At 43.4% G+C, this 26,155-nt stretch overlaps 1 protein-coding gene across 1 annotated transcript in view; it reads right to left on the reverse strand.

The window, feature by feature from the left end:
- The window catches only part of EDIL3 (EGF like repeats and discoidin domains 3), a 392,377-nt gene that overhangs the window by 267,733 nt on the left and 98,489 nt on the right, over window positions 1-26,155 (reverse strand). The window contains exon 2 of the mRNA XM_073344422.1: window positions 24,682-24,810. Within this exon, the coding sequence (XP_073200523.1) occupies window positions 24,682-24,810 (129 nt within the window). The remainder of the gene's footprint in view (window positions 1-24,681; window positions 24,811-26,155) is intronic.

Genomic DNA, 26,155 nt, shown 5'->3' on the forward strand with positions numbered 1-26,155 from the left:
GACATTAATTCTGCATTTGTGCAGTGGTGCAGAATTCCCCCAGGAGTATACTGAATGTCACTGCACTTATGGTTATGCATTTAAGGGATCCATTCTTCCTTGTTCTATACAGTGGGGATGCCCATACATGCTTGACACATGACAGTTGTTGATGGCTGTTCTGAACTTCACTTATTATCCTAATCATAATAATTTCATTAATACCTTGCACTCTGCCACCTCTTTCTCTCTTCTTAGAGACTTAGTTTGTAAACTATTTGGAAAGATACTGTCTTTTTGTTTTGTGAGTGTGGATCATCTAGCAAAATGGATGTGTTCCCTCCATCAAGACTCAGTCATGAAGTCACCTCTGTCCCTTTTTGTATTTGCCATATAGGGTATGCTCCATGAAGCTGGGGGCATCACTAGGAGAAAAGATGACTTTAGAGCAGCTATCAGGGCAGCAGTTATTACCCTCTCCATAGCTCTTTCTACATTGTGGATGTGATATGGGCAGCCAGCTAGGCTAACTTAGCCAATGGCAGCATGGCATAGGCAGAAACCATGCTGCAACTACGGTACAATGCCTGGGAAGTGCACACAGATTGAGATCCAGGGAAAGGATTCTGGTATTCCCATGGATCTTGGGCTTTCTGTGGGACATGGAGAACATGAACTCAGATTTGCCATACTGCCAGCACCACCTTCCCAAGGGTATGATTTGGTGGCACAGCAGCAACCAAAGTCCAGAAATATTTATATATATATTTATATATATATATACATACATACATACACACACACACACAAAAGACAGATCTCCTCTTTACATGCCATTTAATGGACAAAGAAGGATGATCTAATTTATTTTATAGGGCCTTACTTATTATGATGGTAGTGTGATGGGGTGTATCAACCCTGCAGTGGGCCAACAGGGCCAGACCAGTCATTGTGGGCCCAGGAAACCATGCCCCTTCACCTCTTCTGCGCATGCTCCAGGTGGAATGGACAGATAAAAGAAGGCGCAGCCCATCTCAGTCTGGGCTGGCTGAGGAGGAGTAAGGATGTGTCCTGTAGGCTCCTGCAGAGGTGTCTGTGACTCTCCAAGCAGTGGGAATCATGGACCCAGACTATGCTGTGGATGATCAGCTGACTGCGGACACTGACTGGGATGCTGAACCGCTGCCAGCTGATGAGATGCCTGAGATGAACCTTGCAGTAGGAAGTGACCCAGGGAATGTAGTAGAAGCTGATGCGTGAACCCTTAACTGGGAATATCCTGACTTCACCCCTGGGTCGGAATCTGGTGGAGTAAGGTGGGTCCAGGTGCCCCTGCCCCACCCTTCACCATTAGACGTGGTTATTGGGGACTACAGCCATAGATTGATTGATTGCTCTGCCCTGCCCAGAGGGCCAGAGCCCCTCAAATGCTATTGCCTTCCCCAGCCAGGATGCTCAGGGGCCATAAGACTGTTTGCTTTGCCCTGCTCAGGTGCTGTAGACTACTTGTCGGCTTTACCCTGCCCAGAGGGTCAAAGCCCCAGCCATGGTTTTTTGCCCCAGCCAGGAGGCTCGGGAAGCATAGATTGAGTGGTTGCCGGCCCCGCCAGGGGCATTGAGTCCCTGTAATTGAAATTACTTGATCCAGCAGAGTTCCAACAGTTGTATGATAGGGTATACCAATCTGGGCCAAGGGGGGGTGGCCCCACTCCACACACAGGGCCCCCGCGTGAAAGGAAGGATTAGACAGATATAGCCTCATTTCAGTTGCTGGCCTCCACAGATCTGCCTACAGATTTGTCATACACTGGTCAATACTACGGGTAAAAAAAAATCATGTGTGCGCACTTGAGCAAGTCTAACTCTTACATGCACGCACCCATTCTTTCGAATGTACATTTGCATTAACTATTTGTTTTACAGTCCACATGCAGATGTGTACATCTGAAAAGTATTGATCCCCACGTATGTTTTCACAAACAGAAGTGTAGACCAGATAGAAACCCAGATGAAAATTTGTCACAGATTATTAACAGAGTGACGCTCTTGTGTTTTAAAAAGGGAAAAGATTAATTTCAGCAGGGTTTACCATGGGTAATGTTAGTGTGACCCAGTTAACTGTTGGTCCAATGCCAATTCTTAAACATGTGGTCAGCCTATGTAATCAGTTAGAAATATATATGTATGTCACCATGATTTAGTGCAGAATCTACTGCCCTCATGCATTTTGATTGCCAAGGATACCAAATTAAAGCATGTCTTAAATCATTATTAATCATTCATATAAAACAAGAGAAGCAGTATTTTTGTGTTACAGAATAGTAGACACTAAAGGCATCAGTAAGTGAAATAGTTCTATATATTACATCTGAAATAAAATGGTTTCAAACAAAAATAAAAAGGCTTTCCTTGCTATATTATGCTGCCAAGGATATTTTCACAAAAGAAACTGTTTACTGGATTGATTATCTTAGAATTACAGAAATTAGAGATGGATGAGACTTATTAGGTGAGATAGACCTTACGCCCACCAGTGCAGGATTATTCTCTACAGCATATTCTCACCTGATCTGTTTACGACTGGCAGGAAACTGATATCTTGTGATTATTTGGTACCAGTATACGAATAAAGCTACATGTGGCTCTAAACAAACAAGAAATTATTACTGGAGGTTCTATAAGAACATATACTTCAAAACATATTCAAAAATTAAAAGCTTGTTCAGTCATTTCCTCTGCTGAGGTCAAATGGAAATCTGTTGCCAGAGTCCATTAGTTTACTGAAAAATGGGGCCAAATTCTCAGTTGGTGTATATCACCATACCTCCACTGACTTCAATAGAGCTACTGTATGCCAGTTTACACCAACTGAGACCCTGAACCTCAAGTTTTCTTCAGTGTATAAAAACTAATACTTGCTTCCACAAATCCATCTGCACATTCAAGTTTGAAAACTGAAAAAGCCCGCAAGGTTTTAAAATTTCATTTAGTATTCTGGAAAGATATAAAAGAGATAGCAGGTACATTATTCTGCACAGTTTAAATTGTTTTTTGTTCTGGAATTTTATGCTGGACAACAAAGGCCTGATCAGGCTATTGTGTGTATGTGTGTGTGTGTGTGTGTGTGTGTTGGGGGGCAGGTGGGGGAAGGGGAAGGGAGAATAGGGGTCACAGTATTGCCTCTCTTACTTCAAGAATTCAGACTAATATTCTTATCTCTGCAGATTATTCAAATAGAAAGTAAAGGTACATTTGTTGGTGACTCCAAATTTTACTTCATGTAAAATTTTACTCTTTAGTAGATATTAGATCATTAAAGATAAAAAATTGCAATCATGCTGCAAAATTTCTGAAAAAGCTTTCAGAAGAAAATGGAACCTAGCTAGTGTATGTCCTTCTGTCATTAAGTTGCAGTAATTAGCAATTCTATTGTTGCTTCTTTTTACTCTGTAAATGCGCTGCATTTAGAACTTCCATTAACATGAATACCACCAGATCTTGCAACCACTCACTTTTGTCCAAGATGTTTTCAAACCTTTTAATCTGGATCCTTCAGGATTCCAGAATTATCTTAATGACCAATTTGCCTTTTCAGCTAAAGAATCCGTTTCCTTCTGGTGTTTTTATTTTAGAGAGTTGTTTCCAAGCTGTTGAGTCAGATCCCATTGCACAAAAAATCCAGGAGCATATGGGGACATGAGAGAGAGAGAAATAGCCCTTCTTAGTCTTTAATGCAGCTTTTAAAAATGTTGTGCTTTATTGGGATAAATTAACGTGTGAATTCTTCTAAAATCATCAGGGATACCTGCACTGTATTGGTAAATAAAAACAGTAGAATACAAGAAAAAATGAAGTCCACTAATTACTACCCCATCCTCAGCAAGCACAGAAAATTGATTGATCATCAGATCCTAATTGATTATCTCTATTAAGGGGAAGTTTAAAAAGTGAATAGATATTATTTAAAGGAGTCTCAGTGTTGATATGACCTATATTAAACAAACAAAAACAAAAACAACCTCTGATTTCAGTTTTGACCAACCCATGTCATATTTGTAAAAAAACAACAACAAAAAACAGAGATAAGCATCTCTCTTGATGGTGGATTGTGGCAGAGAATGTCAAACACTGATAACTTCCTGAGGAAAAAAGAAATATTCTTAGGCATTTAACCTAAATAGGGTTTTTTCTTTTTTGAATCTTCGTGAATACTTATGTGTATGGCTGCTTTTACCTGTTTCCAACAGATCCTTATACAATGATCCATTTAAGCTGTACAATGCAACAAGACCTCTTCTAACCCGTTCTTCTCCAAAATGTATAGCTCTTCAGCCTTACTTAGCCAATAAAATGTTTCATTAATTACGTAGCTTTCCGCTGGTCCCTCTCCAGAATCTTAACACAACTAAGGAGGTAAGATGCCCTAAACCAGATGCAGTACTCCAGCTAGGGCCTCCTAATGTCTTTGTACAATGATACAGACCTCTATTTTAACCTGGTTTGTAGGTATGAACCTAAATATAAGCATGTGAGCAGTCCCATTCAAATCAATGGGGCTACTTACTTGCTTAAAATTTCTGGAGTCATATTTATTTACAAAGACCCCTTTGGATGAAGCTTTTGCTGCAATCCAGTACTTTATTTGAAGCATAAGTTCCTTTATGAATATTATCTTCAGTCTAATGGGTATTGCTTTACATTTACTCACCTGATAATCCATCACTCATTTCGTAGATCACTCACATAACCAATTAAAAGCTTTCTGAAGATGATCTTTGTCAATAAAGGTAATGATAGCATTGCAGATGTTGGTGTCCTCTGGAAATTTTGCCAGTCTACAGGCACAACCTCGCCTTAGGATACTAATGAACAAACTGAAAAGCATTGACTTCACAGAATTATCACTTACAGCTTTTCTCCACTGCATCTAGGCACCATCTACCATGACTTTTTGCTTACATCCATTTCCATTTAACCCAGGGATGGGCAATAATTTTCACAGGGATGACACTCCATGAATTTTGGTAAGTTGTCATGGGCCGCACATTTCTATTATATTAATGGAGTGGGTGCGGGATCTGGGAGGGAGTTTGGTGCACGGGGGCTCTCCAGGCTGGTGCAGAGTGTTGGGTTGCAGGAGAGGGTGAGGGGTATGGGCTCTGGGAGGGGGTTTGATACAGGAGTGGGTTCTGACCTGGGGCAGGGGTTTGGGGTGTGGGAGGGGGTGCAAGGTGTAGGCTGTGGCTGGGAGGTGCTCACCAAAGGCGGCTCCTGGCCGGCAGCACAGCAAGGCTCAGGCAGGCTGCCTGCATGCCATGGCCCTATGCCACCCTGGGAAGCGGCTGCGGCTGGCTGCTGCTGGCACATTTCTGTGCACCCCTTGGCAGGCAGTGGGTCTCTGTGCACTGCCTGTGCCTGCAAGAACTGCCCCTACAGCTCCCATTAGCCGGTTTCTAGCCAATGGTAGCTGTGATGACGGTGCTGGGGGTGGGGGCAGCACGCAGAGCTGCCTCCCCTCCCCCCTCCAGGGCACACAGAGACATGCCAGCAGCAGCCTGATGCTCCCGGGAATGGCGTGGGGCCCCGGCAGGGAGGCAGCCTGCCTGAGCGCCTCACTGTGCCACGGGACTTTTAGCAGCCTGGAGATTGTGAGGGGGCTGCCAAAGAATGTGGCGAGCCAGAAAGAAATGTTAGATGGGCCGCATCCGGCCCATGGGCTGCATTTTGCCCACCCCTGATTTAATCTATTCAGTTTTGATGCCTTCATGCCATACACAGGTTGGCGAGTCTAAGAAGCGAGCAATTATGGAGCAATTTGTGAAGTGCTTTAACAACATCTAGAGCTTTACTCAAGTCTAAACAGATTCCATCCAATGGCAGTGGAGCCATGGGAGCACCAGGTAGCCACTTGAATACATAAGCAGGGTCCCAGCCAAGCCTGTGCAACCAGTGTTGCTGCAGCTTCACTGCTAATGTTGTTTGAGCTAGCTAGATCAAACGTAACTCAGGTATGTCTACACATGGAAAAGTCACAAAGTCTACACATGCAGAAGTCACACTCCCTGCCCCCATCACCGGAAGTACCAGGGCGGGACAGGAAGTAGAAAAGGAGAGCTCCAGAGCTCAGTTGCTGCTGAGCCAGAGGAGAGAGCGGACATCTTTTCTAGGGAGCAAACACCTCTTCAAGAGCCCATCCTAGCCCTGCAGTGGACTGAAGCCTTGCCATCAGGGGATGCAGACGAAGATGCTGAGGAACTGCCTGAGCTGTCAGGGGCCACATACCCTGAGGAGACAGAGGATTCTTGGACCATGGGGCCCTACACCCAGACTGTGGTAAGAAGTAGCCCCAGGGGACCAGACTGGTTTTGCTGCCTTAGGGTGAGTCAGCATGTTGTGGCTGGATTCCCCGCTGACCCAGTGGCAGAACACTCCACCACCATTCAGGCCCTGAGCTGGGAACCAGTGGAGTCAGGTGGGCCTGGGTCCCCCTACTCCCTGAGACCCCAACCCTGGGATGGCAGACTCCCCACTCGAGGTCAAGAGACCTGTGTTTTTTGGCCATCCACCAGAGCAAGGTGTAGTAAGAAGAAGGCCTAAAACATAAGGCCTTGTATTAGAGGCCTGGGCTAAATTCATGGTCAAAACTTGCTAGTATAAAGCAAAGTTAAGTTGTGAGCAAGAGGAAGACCCAGCTCACAGAATCTGGCAAGAACAAGGCTGATATTGCAGAAACACACATTCCTAAGTAGTGCTAGGTATAAGAATATATATGCAAACAAAGGTGGTACCAGAACACCCAGATAAACATATTCCCCAAAGATAACAGGAACACACTGACCCATCCTTAAGGATAAGGTCAGGAACACAGCATGATAAATACAGATGTTTTGATCGAACTTACAGGTACCAGGCAATGGGTGGTGCCCTAATATGTCAGAGAATGGCACCCTGATACATCAAGGGTGATACGTAACTTGTTTGTATTGGTGTATAAAGATGTATCTCAGAGGGAGTATCTTTGTCTAGCCTAGGGGATAGTGGAAGGTCTTGCCACTAACTAAGCTAGTCCATTGCAACTGGCATACATGTGTTAGTGTACCTGTAATCATTGAGCCAGGGCATTAGAACCGTGCTTCGTTGACAATAAACCTGACCAAGTTCCTTCGCTATGAACCGAGTCTGTGGATTTATTAGTCTGCACACCAGGATGCCTGACCATTGGATGCTCTTCCCTGCCTGAGGGCCTGCGCCTCTAGAAACTTTTTTTTTCTGCCCTGACTGCAGACCAGAATCCTAAACTGTTTGGTGCCTTGCCCTGCCTGAGGGCCAGGGCTCCTCGATAGACTATTTATGGCTATTTGCCCAGCCAGGTGGCTGTGGGTTAAAGACTGTTTGTGGCCCAGCCCTGCCCAGATGGTCAGAGTTCCCTTATAGAATTCTAATTATAGACTGTTAATTACTGTCTGCCCCAGCCAGGAGGCTGTGGACCAAAGACTGTTGTGCTTCACCCTGCCCATGGGGCCGGAGCTTTCCCCTATTAGACTGTTACTTGTGGCCTGCCAGCAGTGAGGCGAAGTGGCTTTCCACACCACTCAAGTGTGAGGGATGACTACACAGACATACCCCAGGACTACTAATAGGCACACACACACACACACACTGAATCGCAGTGATAAAGTATAATCACATGACACTACTCCACATGAGATCGCCTCCCATGGGGATTTGCAGTGGTCCGTGTTGAGGAATCTCTCAATGAAAAACAGAGACACTTCATTCAAGAGCAACTTCATTCACCTCATGATCAGTGGTACTGAAGGCAGCTGATACATCCCAAAGAATCTGGATAGACACGTACATCTTCATCGGTTGACACACTGCTGGAGCAGTTTTGCAAATACCTTCTCAATGATTTTACCCCAAAATGGTAATTGGAGATCTGAGAATAATTGGAGGGTTTGTCAGCATCAAGAGATGGTTTCTTGAGCAAAGATGACATCTTTTTGTACCATCCAGGAAGGATGGGAGTCTAACTCACAAGTCACAGCCCATACATCGGCCAGATCAACAAGGTGTCACAAGCTGAAACTGAAGCAGAGAAGATTCTGTGCTTGTCCCTTCAAGAACTGATTCTGCTATCACGAAGGCAAATTCTGCATCCAGATAATGGGCCCAGTACACCACTGTGTTCCCCCAAATTTACACCAGTGAAACTCCATTGAAACTATTTTCATGCAAGGTGTAACATACACCTCATCCCTTTCCCCGCCAGTTCTACCCCCTCAAACATCAAGAACCACAGTGTGGTCTGCTACATCAGAAGGACCTAACAGAGGGTATGTCTACACTTTGACCTGGGGCTGTGATTCCCAGCTCAAGGAGATACACTCACATTAGCCCTCATGGAGCTAGCATGCTAAAAATAAATGGTAGCCATGGCAGCACAAGTGATGGGAGGGACTAGCTGCCCTGAGTACGTACCTAATATCACTAGTAAGCAACCACTTGTGACAGATAGCCCTTCCTGCTGCTTATGCTTCCATGGCTGCTTTCCATTTTTAACATGCTACTTGACAAGAGTTAGTGAGAGCGTATCCCCCCAAGCTGGGAATTACATCTGCACCTCAAAGAGTAGACATGCCCACAATGTCTGGTTATGGGACCATATGGTAGCCCAAAGGAATTTTTCATGTGGACACTGAAGTCCCACAGAACAATTTGTCTCAGTGATTTTATTGCCACTGTGGAAGGGAAACCCTATTAGCTCAATGGCATAGAGTAGTGGGGGCAGTTTAAAATTTGTTTCTGCTCTGAAATGTGTAAAAATGTAAAAACAAAAAACAAAAAACTTGTGGATCTTCAAATGTATTCTTGTGTTTATTCAGTCATTTTTGCTTATTTCTTTGACAAATTTCTAATAGTATTGGTCAGAAAACAGAACAATAAAAGTAAATTTTTTCTTTATCAAAATTTTATTTTGACAGACATTTTCTGACTTATGTCACTGTTCTTTACTCCTGTGAGTGCAGTCATCAATGCAACTGCTAAAGAAAAAGAGAGCATGAAAGCAAGCACTGGATTCTATGTGAAAAGCAACCAAAGGCAATGGGATTGCACTGGTGTCACGGAGGGTTTAATTTAGCTTGCTGATGATTCATGAGAAGGAAAGAACCCAGACTGACTCATAGGTCCTAGGTTCAGTTTTCAGAGCTGACAGGTGGCAAAAATATACGGATTTTTTTGTGTGGAAATGACTTAAATTGACATGGGAATCTCTGAAATATGGTAAGCCTGGAATCCCAGGTTGACTTCTTTTTTTTTTTAAATGAAATCACTTATCAGAACAGAATTGCATTTCGAAAACTCCAACACCTCCATCCTTCCTCCCCTAACCCCAGATGATTTTCTGTCCTCTGCCCCTAAACTTACATTATCTTTGTCATGCCATTAACAACTTCTCCCACTTGTTTAATATGGGTGTAGGGGATTTTAAAATATTTTTTCAGTAACAAGATAGATCCTAGCTCTGCACTATTGAGAGTTGATGCACAGGTAAATATATCCTCATCAAGAGCTCTACAGACTATTACAATGCGGCTTTGGAGATTGTTCCCAGCTATACTCTAATATACCTGTTGCTCTTCCGCCATCCCACTCCCTATCACTTTATAATTTTTATTCTTTGCTTATGTTAGCTAAGCATGCACCTCATCCCATACAGATAGCTATCAAATCTAAGATTCTAAAATCAAAATTGCATAGTTTAAGTCACACCTTTTCCAAGTCACACCTTCACCTGCTCAGTTACAGGGTTGTTCCTTTTTCCCCACTTATTCCTAGAGCAGTGGTTCCCAAACTGCCCCTGGGAGTTTGCAGAACATTACAGGGGAGTTGCCCGAAAAATTTCACTAATGGTGGCTAGAGGACCCTGGGCATTGGGGGCAGCACGTGGGACCTGGTTGCAGGGCAGACAGCCCGAGCCCCAGGGAGAATGGGGCAGGGCAGTTGAGGCTGGCAGCCCGAGCCCTGCCCCCATCAGCGAGGGAGCCAGCCCGCTGAATCCCAGCACTCTGCGCAGGGCTGGCTGGCTGAGCTCCAGGGAGAGCGGGGCTGGGCAGTTGGGGCTGGCAGACGAAGCCCTGGCAGTCAGCGGGATCTGCAGCCCGAGCTCAGTGGAGCTCAGTTGACCAGAGCTGTCAATGGGGTCCAGCAGCAGGAGCCCCATGGAGTGCGGAGGAAATTTAAACTTAAATCCCTGAAAATATTCATTTTTGAGGGGGGGGTTCACGAGATTTCACAATTTAGTGAAAGGGGTTTGCGGGCTGCTAAAGGTTGGGAACCAGTGCCCTAGAATAACACGCAACTTTCTCTCTCCTCAAAACTTTTATGACAACTGAGATGCATAGAGCTTGTTAAAAAGAAAAGGGAAGGAGGATGGGGAGAAATCCACATTATTATTATCATCATCATCATCATTATTATTTTCAAAATTTGAAGCACTCAGGATGTGGTCATTTTGCTCCAGTGGAGTCCAAGTAGCATCACTTATTCATGTTGAGTAGAACATACATGAGTTGCCCTACTGAATGATTCACATTTGTAAGTTCATAGATTCCAAGGCCAGGAGAGACCATTGTGATCTTCTCATTTGACCTCCTATCTAACTAGGGCCCTACGAAATTCACAGTCCATTTTGGTCAATTTAATGGTCATAGGATTTTAAAAATCGTAAATTTCATGATTTCAGCTATTTAAATCTCAAATTTCATGGTTTTGTAATTATAGGGGGTTCTGACCCAAAAAGGAGTTGTGTGTTTGCAAGGCTATTGTAGGGGGAGTTGCGTTACTGCTACCCTTACTTCTGCGCTGCTGGAGGTGGTGGTGGTGCCTTCAGAGCTGGGCAGCTGGAGAGCAGCATCAGTGGAGAAGTAAGGATGGCCTGGTATGCTATTGCTACCTTTACTCCTGCACTGCTGTCTGCCGAGTTAGGCCTTCAGTCAGCAGCCGCCACGCTCTGGACGGCCAGTTCTGCAGGCAGCAGCGCAGAGCTAAGGGTGGCGTGGTATGGTATTGCTGCCGTTACTTCTGCACTGCTGCTGGCAGGGTGCTGCCTTCAGAGCTGGGTGCCTGGCCAACAGCCGCCGCTCTCTAGTCACTCAGCTCTGCAGGTAGCACAGAAGTAAGGGTGGCAATATCATGACACCAGTAAAATAACCTTACGAACCCCCCCGCAACTCCCTTGTGGGTCAGGAGCCCCAATTTGAGAAACGTTGGTCTCCCCTGTGACATCTGTGTAGTATAGGGTAAAAGCACAGAAAAGACCAGATTTCATGGGGGGAAGACCAGATTTCATGGGCCAGGACATGTTTTTCATGACTGTGAATTTGGTAGGGCACTATGTATAATGCAGGCCATAGAACTTCTCCAAAATAATTCCTAGAGCAGATCTTTTAGAAAAACATCCAATTTTGATTTAGAAATGGTCAGTGATAAATAATCCACCATGACTCACAGTTAATTGTTTCAGTGGTTAATTACCCTCACTGTCAAAAATGTATGGTTTATTTACACCTTATTCCCATCATCGCAAGTGAGGGTTGCAGGTACAAATACTTCATAAATAGGTTTCTTCTTTTCCCCGTCCCAAAGCCCCAATTCCAAATAAATTAATATCTTTCTTCACTTGGTCCCTCAGCTATGTATTGAAGCAGATGATTCTCTCCCATGAAGACTTAAGAATATGTGGCTTCTGAGAAAATTACCCATGAGTTACTGAAATTACTACAAAAAGAAAAGGAGTACTTGTGGCACCTTAGAGACTAACCAATTTATTTGAGCATAAGGTTTCGTAAGCTACAGCTCACTTCATCAGATGCTGTAGCTCACGAAAGCTTATGCTCAAATAAATTGGTTAGTCTCTAAGGTACCACAAGTACTCCTTTTCTTTTTGCGAATACAGACTAACACGGCTGTTACTCTGAAACCTGAAATTACTACAAAATTCTCTAGGTAGTATATTTGGAAACTCCAGCCTAACTTGTAGGGCTGGCTTACCTGACATAAGCATGCCCAAGTTAACACAAGACAAGCCTGAACAAATAATTGCTCAAACAACTAACTTCTGTGAATATGTTTATAGAAAATAAGGAAGGCAGAAACTAAATAAACTAACAATTGTCAGTATGTTTATAACAAACAAGGTAGGTAGAAACAACTGAACTGATAAGTTTGCCTTATGCAATCTTCAAAGCAATTGGTCTTTAATGCAAGAAGTATAGATGTTAGTAGCTAGGAAAGATGTATATAAACTGTGTGATGTGTGACATGAATTGGAATTGTGGTATCACTCTGTACCTAACCTCCTTGTATCTTGGCCTGTCCACCATGGGCAAAGAGCTGTTACTTGACTAATAAAGTTACCTGAGTGACAAGCTGAAATTAAACTGAATTTTTTTTGATCCCAGAGAACTGGATGGATTGTTCTCTCAAAATTGGATGTGGTGTTCTGAATAAGCAGAAAAGGTCTTGGAGGAAATCTCAGCATCACTGATGCTGTGATTTGGATCTGTGTCTGGATTAGGTGACCCAGATCCACTTGTCTGGAACAGGTAACATAGGTTTTGTTATACATAGCTTTACTGGTGATACTCACAACCTAACATTTAAGCAATGGCATTATTAGCTGGGTTTAAATTGAGGAGATTTCTGCTGCATTAGATCAATGGGTTAAGTCCAAGGGAAGGCCCTTTGAATTCCCCAGGGAGGTCTTAGGGGAAAGTTGGTCCAAGTAGAAAAGAAACTCCAACAAATAGGTTTGGATAATAAGTGAAGAAAGAAAGAAAGAAAACTATGTTGTTACAGGGATTAATTTTGGGACTAGGAACCCTGTGTAAGAAAACTAGAGATCGACACTTTAAGTAAGTAAGGTGGAGAAGGTGTGAACTGAAAGAGAAAAAAATATGTAAGGTGCATGCTGAGAAATCCAATGAATCTATAGGAATCTATAGGGCCAATACATAAGGCAGTAGACGTGTTGATGGAATGAGGAGTGACAAAGCTAATATCCTTGGTGTGTAATTTTCCAGCATGGCCAGTGAAAAAGCCAGCAGGTGGGTCAAAACTAACTATAGAAGCGTAAACGACAAAAATCTATGGCTCCTATAGTACCAGGTTATCCTGAAATGATTGCAAAAATCTCTCCTAAATGAAGTGGTTTTCAATACTGGCGATTAGTAATGGCTTCTGGATGTTGCCCCTGGTTCCAGAGTGTCAGTATGGAATAGCATTCATGTGGGGAGGAGTGCAGTATGCATGGACCATGTTACCCCAGGGGTACAAAGACTCTCCAGTATTTTTCATGGACAGATGAAACGGAGACCTAAGGACCTTTTTGAGCCTGCAAGGCTCATTCGGAATGATGTATTAGTGCAGTCCCCCACTGAGAAGGAACACAGTTAGGATCTGTCTGAGCCATTCCAGGGCTTGCAGCAGGCAAGGTTAAAGATTAACAGTGGAAAAGCAAATTTGGTTCACAGAAAGGTTACATTCTTGAGGGCAACAAAGGATGTAGTATTGATCATCATAGAGAGGAATTAATTTCTAAATTACTAATCCCTCTTGATAAGTGAGCATTACAGCTATTTTTGGGAATCACCAGATTTGGTAGGGGATTTTCCCCACATCATGTGGAAGCTGCTAGTCCTTTGTGTTAGTTCATGAGGGCCCCCCATTGGGATCGGCAGGAAGAGCATACTGAAGTAGTGGTAAAACTGAAACAGCTTTTGGGGAGTGCTCCAGTGTTGGAAAGTCCAAATGAAAGTAAACCGTTCTTTATGTATCCTGCAGTAACTCCAGTTGGCACAGGGGTGGTGGGTCACACAGAAATATGGAAATCAGGATCAACCAGTAGCATTTGCTTCCTGACTATTGCAAAGTGTGGAACCTCGAAAAAAAATGGATGGGAGAAAATTGTGTTGACTGTGTACTGGGCACTCATTAAAAACAAATATCAGCCGGAGGACAGAAGCTGTTCATTGCTAGTTACCACACCTCCCTCAAGATCACAGCTGCAGGGAAAAATATCAGCTGGATAAAGTTAGCGTTGGATTCTGGTGTTGCAGGAAGAAAATGTGGAGGCAATATGGCTAAAAGAACGAAAGGAATGGGTGGCAGGGATCTGCATAGAAGGAATGCCCCATGAATGTGAAGTTAGCTCAGCTAGCACTTGGCAACTAATCTTTAAAGAACTAAATGGTTAACAAGGTTAGAGAGGAGGAGATTTGGTATACTGATGGCAGTAGCCATTATGTACAAGGATAAAGGAAAGGAGGCTGGATAGCAGCAAAGCTGAGAGATGAAGTAATTGTAAATACTTTGCTGTATAATTGTGGGAATAAGCCAGCTCAGTATGCAGAATGAGCAGCTGTTGTTAGAGTACTGATGGAAGAAAAAGGGTCCTGCTCTAAGCTTACCATAGTCTTGAAGTTGGATTGGGTGTTCAGGGGAGCTGTGTTGATTCTGGCCTGGTGGGCTCAGAACAAGTATTGTGCTATGGATGAAGGAGAAATCAAGTTCATTGCTACATTGCAAATGCTGGATAATATGACTAAACATTTTGAAAAAGAGCAGATATGGTAAAAATCTGAGCACACAGAAAGAAAGGGCTATTCATAAAAGGAAATCAGGCAGCAGATTTAGCAGCCAAAGACACAGTGGTAACCACATCGTCCTGTCTGTTGGAAACTTGGTTAGAAGCCATTCCACTGGCAGCTATCACCCGGAGCCAGCAGCAATCGTTACAAACTAAGCCAGAGCAATTGCAGAGCATCCTTAGAGTTTGGTCCACTATGAAAGCAAGTTCAAAGCCTGGGAATAAAGGTGGATGGCCAGGAGTTAGTAATAAAGAAGGGACTCTTGTGTGTAAAGTCAGAAGATGGTTTAGTATGGGTAGTACAAAGGGATTTGAGGAAGGATTTCTTAGCATGAGTACATGAATCAACTATGGGTGGTCACCCTAAATACGAAGCTACCCAGGAAACACTGGCAAAAACAGGATGGTGGCCCAGGAATAGGATTTGAATGGGCATCTTAATTCCTATCTTCTTTGTTCTAGATATGATCTAGCAAATAGAAAATGCAGAGGGGCACTCATGGAACAGGCTCCCAGGGAACCCTAGAAACTAAAGGATCCAAACAGATTACATTGGGGAACTACCCCTAACCCACCAAGGGGACAAATATGTACTAGTTGTAGTGACTCATTCTCACATTGGGTGGAGGCATTTCCAACTTAAAAATATGACTCAATTGACAACAGCTAAACACCTGGTGTATAATTTGTTCAGTTGGTGGGGGGTTCCTAAGGCAACTGATTCAGATAATGGTAGAGGATTTGTTGGATCAGTGGTTAAAGTATGGACATAAGAAAGGCCATACTGGGTCAGGCCAAAGGTCCACTTAGCCCAGTATCCTATCTTCCAAGAGTGGCCAATGCCAGGTGCCCCAGAGTGAATGAATAGAACAGGTAATCATCAAGTGATCCATCCCCTGTCACCCATTCCCAGCTTCTGGCAAACAGAGGCTAGGGACACCAGCGCACTGATAGGCATTGATCAGAAATTCCACATTGCTTATCATTCCAAAGCAGCGGGGCAAATAGAAAGAATGAATTTAACCGTTAAAACTGAACTCATGAAAGGACTAAATATCACAGGTAGTAATTGGGCTTAGCATGCATCAGAGCTGGAGAATGAAGATCTATGGGATTTTCCCTTTATGAGGCTTAATGGAAAGACCAATGATACTGTGGGAGAATATGATTAACCCTGTACGAGGCCATATGGCTACAGTAGTTTTGTCAGAGTCCTGAGTATAGGACTTGCAGAAGCAGATTTTGCCATTGCAAAAAAGTGTGCACAAGACCTAGGTGTGGTTTGATGCCAAAGGGGACCAGACCAAACATCATATAGGCTCCAAAGTCATCATACAGGATCAGGCCACATACCACCTATTCCTGAAGGCAAAGTAACACAGCCCATACTTTCTGCTGGATCAACTTGGCCCCTTGGTGTACTTATTGGAGTTGGGAAATAGAGGACAGAGTTGGGTCAATGAGAGTCAGTTTACAGCCTACTAAAGTAGGTAAAGAAAGAAGCAAGACATGGTTACTTGCAGCACATTTGGAACTAAATTTGTAAAGCATTTAATTTAGGGGATAGAAGAGATAAAGCAGGGGAAAGGGTTTAGAGTTTTAAACAGAACACTGATTTGGAAAAGGGAATTTATAATATTGGGGAAGAAAAATTGTAATTTGCAAGACTAGAAGGTCCTGGGCACCACATGAAAATAATAATAGGATTGTTCCAACCATGACTGTTATTCCCAGATGGACAGGGAGTCCTAGAGAATTAGTATATGTTAACAGTATGGGTACTATTGAGAATGGAACACATATACAACACTCTCAAAGTGTTAAGTTGGTAACAAGGGATGGTGTAGAGATAAACATCACACGTTGTCAAAGAATCTAACTATAGTGGGTATGTTTATAGTACACAAAGTTGGCGGAAACAACCTGAACTGATAAGCTTACCATATGCAATCTGCAAAGCAATTGGTCTTTACATACAAGAAGTATAGATGTTAGTAGCCAGGAAAGATGTATATAAACTGTGTAGTGTGTGACATGAATTAGAATTGTGGTATCACCCTGTACCTAAACTCCCTGTGTCTGGGCCTGGCTAGAGAGAACAAAGAGCTGTTACATGCCTAATAAAATAACTGAAGTGACACGCTGGAGTCTGAGGGTTTTTTCGGATCCCAGAAAACTGGATGAAGTGTTCTCCCAGAACTGGACAAGGTGTTCTGGATAAGCAGAGTGGAAAGCGGGGAATCGCAGCACAACTCAGCCAACATCATTATAACATACGAACAACAAAAATAACGATTTGCCTTACTGCCTTCATGCACGCAGTGTAATTGTACAGGACAAAAAAAGTATTAAATGTCAGCTGCACTAATATATTGTAGTCTAGCTAGTGTATAAATGTTTATAACTACTTGAATTAAAAAAGGGTTTTCTACCAATCACTATCTCTGGATTTCAAATTAAAAACTTAGCATTATTTCTGCATATGCAACATGATTATTCCATCTTTCCAAATGCTTTACTTGTTTGTACTTTATTTTACCTACTAATGTGGACCTTATAGAATTGTTTAAAGTTCTCAGTAAAAAAAAATAATTGTAAGTTATACTGCACATTATTACAATATGCTTTCATCTCAGATTCACTCACAATTGGCTTCTTCCCAGTTCTGTACAACACAATTTCTTACACAATAAGTCCATAAACTTACTGCAAAAAACCTATGCCAAGGCTATTCTAGGGTTGCATAAGCTATTGCTTAATGAGCTAAATTCTGCCCAGGCCAGCACAGATTTACTAGTGAGGAAACGGGAAGGTAAGTACTTAGGGAGCCTCTTTCTACCACTTGTTCACCTGTGCACCGAGCCAGAAAAAGGCTGTTACTTGTACTCAAGTGCTAGGGGACAGCCAATGATCATATCTGATGACATTTCATAGCCACAGGAAAGCACATAACACAGGAAAGCATGTCCAGGGGCCCACTCTGGGTACAGCAGTATTAGTGTCTGGAAGGAGATGCTGTGTGGAGCATATCTTCTATATCTTTTCAAGGCAGTAGTAAAAGTCACTGCATCAACAAGCAAAATGGAACAAAAGAGGTTACAGGTTTTTTCTTTAGTGCCATAAAATCTGGAATTTCAATAGGCTGATGACAGGTTTCAGAGTAACAGCCGTGTTAGTCTGTATTCGCAAAAAGAAAAGGAGTACTTGTGGCATCTTAGAGACTAACCAATTTATTAGAGCATAAGCTTTCGTGAGCTACAGTTCACTTCCTCAGATGCATATCATGGAAACTGCAGCAGGCTTTATATATACACAGAGAATATGAAACAATACCTCCTCCCACCCCACTGTCCTGCTGGTAATAGCTTATCTAAAGTGATCATCAGGTGGGCCATTTCCAGCACAAATCCAGGTTTTCTCACCCTCCACCCCCCCACACAAATTCACTCTCCTGCTGGTGATAGCCCATCCAAAGTGACAACTCTTTACACAATGTGCATGACAATCAAGTTGGGCTATTTCCTGCACAAATCCAGGTTTTCTCACATCCCCCCCACCCCCATACACACACAAACTCACTCTCCTGCTGGTAATAGCTCATCCAAACTGACCACTCTTCAAGTTTAAATCCAAGTTAAACCAGAACATCTGGGGGGGGGGTAGGAAAAAACAAGAGGAAACAGGCTACCTTGCATAATGACTTAGCCACTCCCAGTCTCTATTTAAGCCTAAATTAATAGTATCCAATTTGCAAATGAATTCCAATTCAGCAGTTTCTCGCTGGAGTCTGGATTTGAAGTTTTTTTGTTTTAAGATAGCGACCTTCATGTCTGTGATTGCGTGACCAGAGACATTGAAGTGTTCTCCGACTGGTCTATGAATGTTATAATTCTTGACATCTGATTTGTGTCCATTTACTCTTTTACGTAGAGACTGTCCAGTTTGACCAATGTATATGGCAGAGGGGCATTGCTGGCACATGATGGCATATATCACATTGGTGGATGTGCAGGTGAACGAGCCTCTGATAGTGTGGCTGATGTTATTAGGCCCTGTGATGGTGTCCCCTGAATAGATATGTGGGCACAATTGGCAACGGGCTTTGTTGCAAGGATAAGTTCCTGGGTTAGTGGTTCTGTTGTGTGGTATGTGGTTGTTGGTGAGTATTTGCTTCAGGTTGCGGGGCTGTCTGTAGGCAAGGACTGGCCTGTCTCCCAAGATTTGTGGGAGTGTTGGGTCATCTTTTAGGATAGGTTGTAGATCCTTAATAATGCGTTGGAGGGGTTTTAGTTGGGGGCTGAAGGTGACGGCAAGCGGCGTTCTGTTATTTTCTTTGTTAGGCCTGTCCTGTAGTAGGTAACTTCTGGGAACTCTTCTGGCTCTATCAATCTGTTTCTTTACTTCTGCAGGTGGGTATTGTAGTTGTAAGAAAGCTTGACAGAGATCTTGTAGGTGTTTGTCTCTGTCTGAGGGGTTGGAGCAAATGTGGTTGTATCGCAGAGCTTGGCTGTAGACGATGGATCGTGTGGTGTGGTCAGGGTGAAAGCTGGAGGCATGCAGGTAGGAATAGCGGTCAGTAGGTTTCCGGTATAGGGTGGTGTTTATGTGACCATTGTTTATTAGCACTGTAGTGTCCAGGAAGTGGATCTCTTGTGTGGACTGGACCAGGCTGAGGTTGGTGGTGGGATGGAAATTGTTGAAATCATGGTGGAATTCCTCAAGGGCTTCTTTTCCATGGGTCCAGATGATGAAGATGTCATCAATATAGTGCAAGTAGAGTAGGGGCTTTAGGGGACGAGAGCTGAGGAAGCGTTGTTCTAAATCAGCCATAAAAATGTTGGCATACTGTGGGGCCATGCGGGTACCCATAGCAGTGCCGCTGATCTGAAGGTATACATTGTCCCCAAATGTGAAGTAGTTATGGGTAGTTATGACAGGTTTCAGAGGAACAGCCGTGTTAGTCTGTAAGCTGGGCTGAGAGTATAGTTGGATAGGTTAACAATATTGCTAGGTGGGTTGATATGCATCTGAGGAAGTGAGCTGTAGCTCACGAAAGCTTATGCTCAAATAAATTGGTTAGTCTCTAAGGTGCCACAAGTCCTCCTTTTCTTTTTGCGAATACAGACTAACACGGCTGCTACTCTGAAACCTGTCATTATGCAAGGCACTGCATTTAGCCGTATGGAGTGGAAATCTATCAACTGCATGAAAAAACTTGTACAGATACAGACAGACATCATCTTCCTTTCCAAATGCAAACAGATGGACATCGTACCAAAAGGACTGAAGGTAAAAAATCCATTACAATCTACATACCACACAGACTATGCTGACAGCTTGTGCCACAAGCTCTCAAAGAAACTGCGGAATCACCTGATCAACATCCTCTACAGCAAACAGGGAAAGATTAAGAATGAGCTCTCAAAAATGGATACTCTCATAAAAAACCAACCTTCCACACAAGCTTCCTCGTGGCTGGATTTTATTAAAACTAGACAAGCCATTTACAACGCACACTTTGCTTCTCTACAAAAGAAAAAGGACACTAAACTTTCTAAACTACTACATGCTACAAGGGGCCACAGCAATGGTTCCCTCAACCCACCCAGCAATATTGTTAACCTATCCAACTATACTCTCAGCCCAGCAGAAGCAGCTGTTCTATCTCGGGGCCTCTCCTTCTGCCCCTCCACCCCCACGAACATGATACAGTTCTGTGGTGACCTAGAATCCTATTTTCGACGTCTCCGACTCAAGGAATATTTCCAAAATACCTCTGAACAGCATACTAATCCACAGAGTTCTCCCTACCAACACTACAGAAAGAAGGATTCTAGGTGGACTCCTCCTGAAGGTCGAAACAGCAGACTGGACTTCTACATAGAGTGCTTCCGCCGACGTGCACGGGCTGAAATTGTGGAAAAGCAGCATCACTTGCCCCATAACCTCAGCCATGCGGAACGCAATGCCATCCACAGCCTCAGAAACAACTCTGACATCATAATCAAAAAGGCTGACAAAGGAGGTGCTGTTGTCATCATGAATAGGTCGGAATATGAACAAGAGGCTGCTCGGCAGCTCTCCAACACGAGTTTCTACAAGCCATTACCCTCTGATCCCACTGAGAGTTACCAAAAGCAACTACAGCATTTGCTCAAGAAACTTCCTGAAAAAGCACAAGATCAAATCCGCACAGACACACCCCTGGAACCCCGACCTGGGATATTCTATCTACTACCCAAGATCCATAAACCTGGAAATCCTGGGCGCCCCATCATCTCAGGCATTGGCACCCTGACAGCAGGATTGTCTGGCTATGTAGACTCCCTCCTCAGGCCCTACGCTACCAGCACTCCCAGCTACCTTCGAGACACCACTGACTTCCTGAGGAAACTTCAATCCATCGGTGATCTTCCTGATAACACCATCCTGGCCACTATGGATGTAGAAGCCCTCTATACCAACATTCCACACAAAGATGGACTACAAGCCGTCAAGAACACTATCCCCGATACTGTCACGGCTAACCTGGTAGCTGAACTTTGTGACTTTGTCCTTACCCATAACTACTTCACATTTGGGGACAATGTATACCTTCAGATCAGCGGCACTGCTATGGGTACCCGCATGGCCCCACAGTATGCCAACATTTTTATGGCTGATTTAGAACAACGCTTCCTCAGCTCTCGTCCCCTAAAGCCCCTACTCTACTTGCACTATATTGATGACATCTTCATCATCTGGACCCATGGAAAAGAAGCCCTTGAGGAATTCCACCATGATTTCAACAATTTCCATCCCACCACCAACCTCAGCCTGGTCCAGTCCACACAAGAGATCCACTTCCTGGACACTACAGTGCTAATAAACAATGGTCACATAAACACCACCCTATACCGGAAACCTACTGACCGCTATTCCTACCTGCATGCCTCCAGCTTTCACCCTGACCACACCACACGATCCATCGTCTACAGCCAAGCTCTGCGATACAACCACATTTGCTCCAACCCCTCAGACAGAGACAAACACCTACAAGATCTCTGTCAAGCTTTCTTACAACTACAATACCCACCTGCAGAAGTAAAGAAACAGATTGATAGAGCCAGAAGAGTTCCCAGAAGTTACCTACTACAGGACAGGCCTAACAAAGAAAATAACAGAACACCGCTAGCCGTCACCTTCAGCCCCCAACTAAAACCCCTCCAACGCATTATTAAGGATCTACAACCTATCCTAAAGGATGACCCAACACTCCCACAAATCTTGGGAGACAGGCCAGTCCTTGCCTACAGACAGCCCCGCAACCTGAAGCAAATACTCACCAACAACCACATACCACACAACAGAACCACTAACCCAGGAACTTATCCTTGCAACAAAGCCCGTTGCCAATTGTGCCCACATATCTATTCAGGGGACACCATCACAGGGCCTAATAACATCAGCCACACTATCAGAGGCTCGTTCACCTGCACATCCACCAATGTGATATATGCCATCATGTGCCAGCAATGCCCCTCTGCCATATACATTGGTCAAACTGGACAGTCTCTACGTAAAAGAGTAAATGGACACAAATCAGATGTCAAGAATTATAACATTCATAGACCAGTCGGAGAACACTTCAATGTCTCTGGTCACGCAATCACAGACATGAAGGTCGCTATCTTAAAACAAAAAAACTTCAAATCCAGACTCCAGCGAGAAACTGCTGAATTGGAATTCATTTGCAAATTGGATACTATTAATTTAGGCTTAAATAGAGACTGGGAGTGGCTAAGTCATTATGCAAGGTAGCCTGTTTCCTCTTGTTTTTTCCTACCCCCCCCCCAGATGTTCTGGTTTAACTTGGATTTAAACTTGAAGAGTGGTCAGTTTGGATGAGCTATTACCAGCAGGAGAGTGAGTTTGTGTGTGTATGGGGGTGGGGGGGATGTGAGAAAACCTGGATTTGTGCAGGAAATAGCCCAACTTGATTGTCATGCACATTGTGTAAAGAGTTGTCACTTTGGATGGGCTATCACCAGCAGGAGAGTGAATTTGTGTGGGGGGGTGGAGGGTGAGAAAACCTGGATTTGTGCTGGAAATGGCCCACCTGATGATCACTTTAGATAAGCTATTACCAGCAGGACAGTGGGGTGGGAGGAGGTATTGTTTCATATTCTCTGTGTATATATAAAGCCTGCTGCAGTTTCCATGATATGCATCTGAGGAAGTGAGCTGTAGCTCACGAAAGCTTATGCTCTAATAAATTGGTTAGTCTCTAAGGTGCCACAAGTACTCCTTTTCGTTTTGCGAATAGGCTGATGAACAACCCTAAAATTGGATGATATTAAAACATTAATATTCAGCAGTAGAATAATTAGTCTCATAAGCATGTTAAGGAAATATAGTAAAGGAGGTATTAAAAGACTCAAGAACATTACTCCTGGAGAATAACTAGAAACTAAATAATATTAAACTGACTTCAACAGTTACCTAATATATCTAATAAATACATAAGACATTCAGGATCAAACCAGGCAGCAGAGAAATTTCCTGGGACATTCCACCAAGAAGTGGCATCTTAAACACAGATCCAGTGATCTGCAGCCCAAGTCCCGTCTGCCAAGGAGCCCAGGGCCAAACAGAACATAAAGCCACAGAACCATGTGCAGGTCCTCACTACTAATGAAGAGTGGGTCCAAGAGAAAAAGGAGGCTGGGGTTTGGCTGGCAGTGAGGTGTGGGCCCAGCGGCTGTGTTTGAATGTAGCATGTTACAGTGTTATGTGATACAGGTGTGATGTGTAACACCCTCATAATGCTACGCTATAATCAAACACAAATCAGTCATCAGTAGGAAAGCAAACCATGTGAAAGACCAAACATCAGGAGAACTGGGACCACCATAGAGTCACAGCTTAAAAAAAACAGCAGCAGGACTTCTGGTCCTCTAATATGAGGGAAGAAAAGAGCATCCTCATCTCCACTATAAATCAACGCTGCTGATAATCACCTCTTCTATCCTTCCCTGGAATCTCCTACCTCTCAAATCCAACACTGATTGCACTTACACATACATTTGTGTACTGAGCTCTCTGTTTCATAGATATCCGTTCCATTCCTTCTTTTCTGTTCTTTAATTCTCTTTCATTCATCTATTTGCATGTCATGTATCACTGTTAAAGGCAGAAGACAGGTACCCTAACTGACTGATTGCATCTGACGATTATATAGGATCGTCAGTTCCTTTCTATTTGTGTTTCAGAGTAAGTTATAAACTCAACCTCCACCAGCCCAGGTTCAAAACTTTTCCAATTCAGTATGAGATAATGGAATTTGTAGCTATTTGTCTCTACTCAACTCTATCATCTTCCTGTGTCCCCCTTCACCAAAACAATCTTCCGATGAGACACTGAAGGCTGGTTCATTAGACCCACCAGTTGTATTTTCAGTCACTTAGATGCATCCATTCATTGCAAATTGTCACACCACTACACACTTCTAATTTGTTCTTGTATAATGGTTAACTATTATATCCAAACCAAAGGGTCTGTTACTGTGAAATGCAAACAAATGCAAAATAGGCCTTATTCTGTTTTCTCAGATGCTGATTTTAGATCCATGTTACTCAGTTGTAGTCACTCTCTATTTACAAAAGCGTGAGTTCAGAATCAGGCCACATTGGCTTATCAAGCAATTGAGCTTTGCAGCCCTCATTAAAATAAATAAAATCACTGAAATTAGCAGCGGGTATTTGAACGAATTGGATTGCTGTGACCTTTACAAGATAGGTAAAATTTCTGGCAAACTGACAAAATAAATAAAATAAAACACTGAACTTTGCTGCATAGTTTTTCTTTTCAGATATAATTTAGAGATAATTAGGGAACAAAGAAACAATCAAAGAAAATATGAATTCAGATACCACAAACATTAGACACAAGGATAAAGAACCAATAACGAACAAGGCAATGACACAAAATGCAAAGGACACACCACTATTTGGATAATCATGGACTAATGGAATACTTAGACAGTTATTGCCATCTTTTATGTTTGCACTTACCAACCTCCACAACACTAGAACAGTTGGGGTCTGTGAAGCCACTGGGACATTCACATGAAAAGAAGTCATCAGCCAATCCAGATAAACAGATGCCACCATTTTCACAGGGGTTGGAATCACACACATCTCCTGTGAATTAAAGAAAAAGATTCTCAGTCTTTCATACAGGCCCCCCAAAAACTCCTTACATGATAACTTTAGTACAGTTAGATTATTGACAACCAAGAATAGACCAGCATAATGTCTCCAGATTCCCTTGAAAACCAAACACCTTCAGACCTACAAATCTACCATAGGCTCAATTTTACATTTATTTAAAGAGACTCACATTTGTCCCAAGATTTTGATTTTGTACATAGAAGCTTTTACCAACAATAAAGACAAATAAGTTTCCATTTAAAAAAAAAAACCACATCATAGGAAACTGTCTTGATACTGTCAGACATTACCTTGCAGTTGCAACACAAACCTTGAATCACTGAAAACAAAAATCTGATAATAATCAACAGAAGTGAAAGTTAATTGTGTGGTTGAAAAGACCCTGCCCATTCCCACTTTCCCTTTGAAGCCACTGAGTGTACATCATCTCTGCAGAATTAACTCAAGCTCTTTTTGGGTGTTGCATTTACCTGGCTCTACTCCACATACACAACTCTCCCATGAAGTTTAGTGGTGCTTTCAATCCTGGCTAGCTGGCTTATCTGGGTATATAGGCTAAAACCAGGTCAAGGCTTTCCCACGAGCTGGCAACCTGCCCACTTTGCAGCGAGAATGTAAACTACGCAAGTTCTAATAGTCCTCCAGTGCCTTCCCACAATTCCCCCTTTATTCCCCAAAGGGCAAACAAGTTGTCCCAAAATTCACTGGAAAAGAGTTGTAATGTGGTTCATTTGATCACATTACAAAGAGCCATGGGATATGCCTAGTGACACTGTGGTGGGATGGGTTTCCACTCTGGTCAGAGAGGGGTTAAAATGCTCATCTGGGCACAATGAGCCCCAATCCGGTGCACCTGTGAGGCCTCTCAAACCTTGAGAGGGGCGACTCCTTAAGAGGAAGGATCTAAACCCGGTGCACAGTGGCTCTCAGAGGGAGGCGGAGCTAGGGCGCCTTAGCCCCACAGAGCTAGGGCATGCTCACCAGGAAAGCTGAGGAAGGGCCTATACTGCTTGGACTCTCTGAAGAGGTAAAAGGACTGTCTTTATTTTGTCTTTTTCTAGTGCCCAGCATGCTCAACCTGGTCCCCTTGGACACATGGAGGATTAGGAACCTAGCTTCCCGTCACAGAGATTATTTAGTTTTTGCCTTCCAGGGAATTGTGGGGTGAACCTGGATTGTTTTGTGAGCTGCAGGATTATTTTGTTGCCTTTTTTGTTTTGGACTGCTGTTATGGCCAGAAGGGAGATCCACTGCCCTAAGACTTACAGGTGGAAGGCCATACCCCACACTGGTGCTCCAGTGACATCTACATACA

This window comes from Lepidochelys kempii, chromosome 5 (genome assembly GCF_965140265.1).
Source record: "Lepidochelys kempii isolate rLepKem1 chromosome 5, rLepKem1.hap2, whole genome shotgun sequence".
Lineage (NCBI taxonomy): Eukaryota > Metazoa > Chordata > Testudines > Cheloniidae > Lepidochelys > Lepidochelys kempii.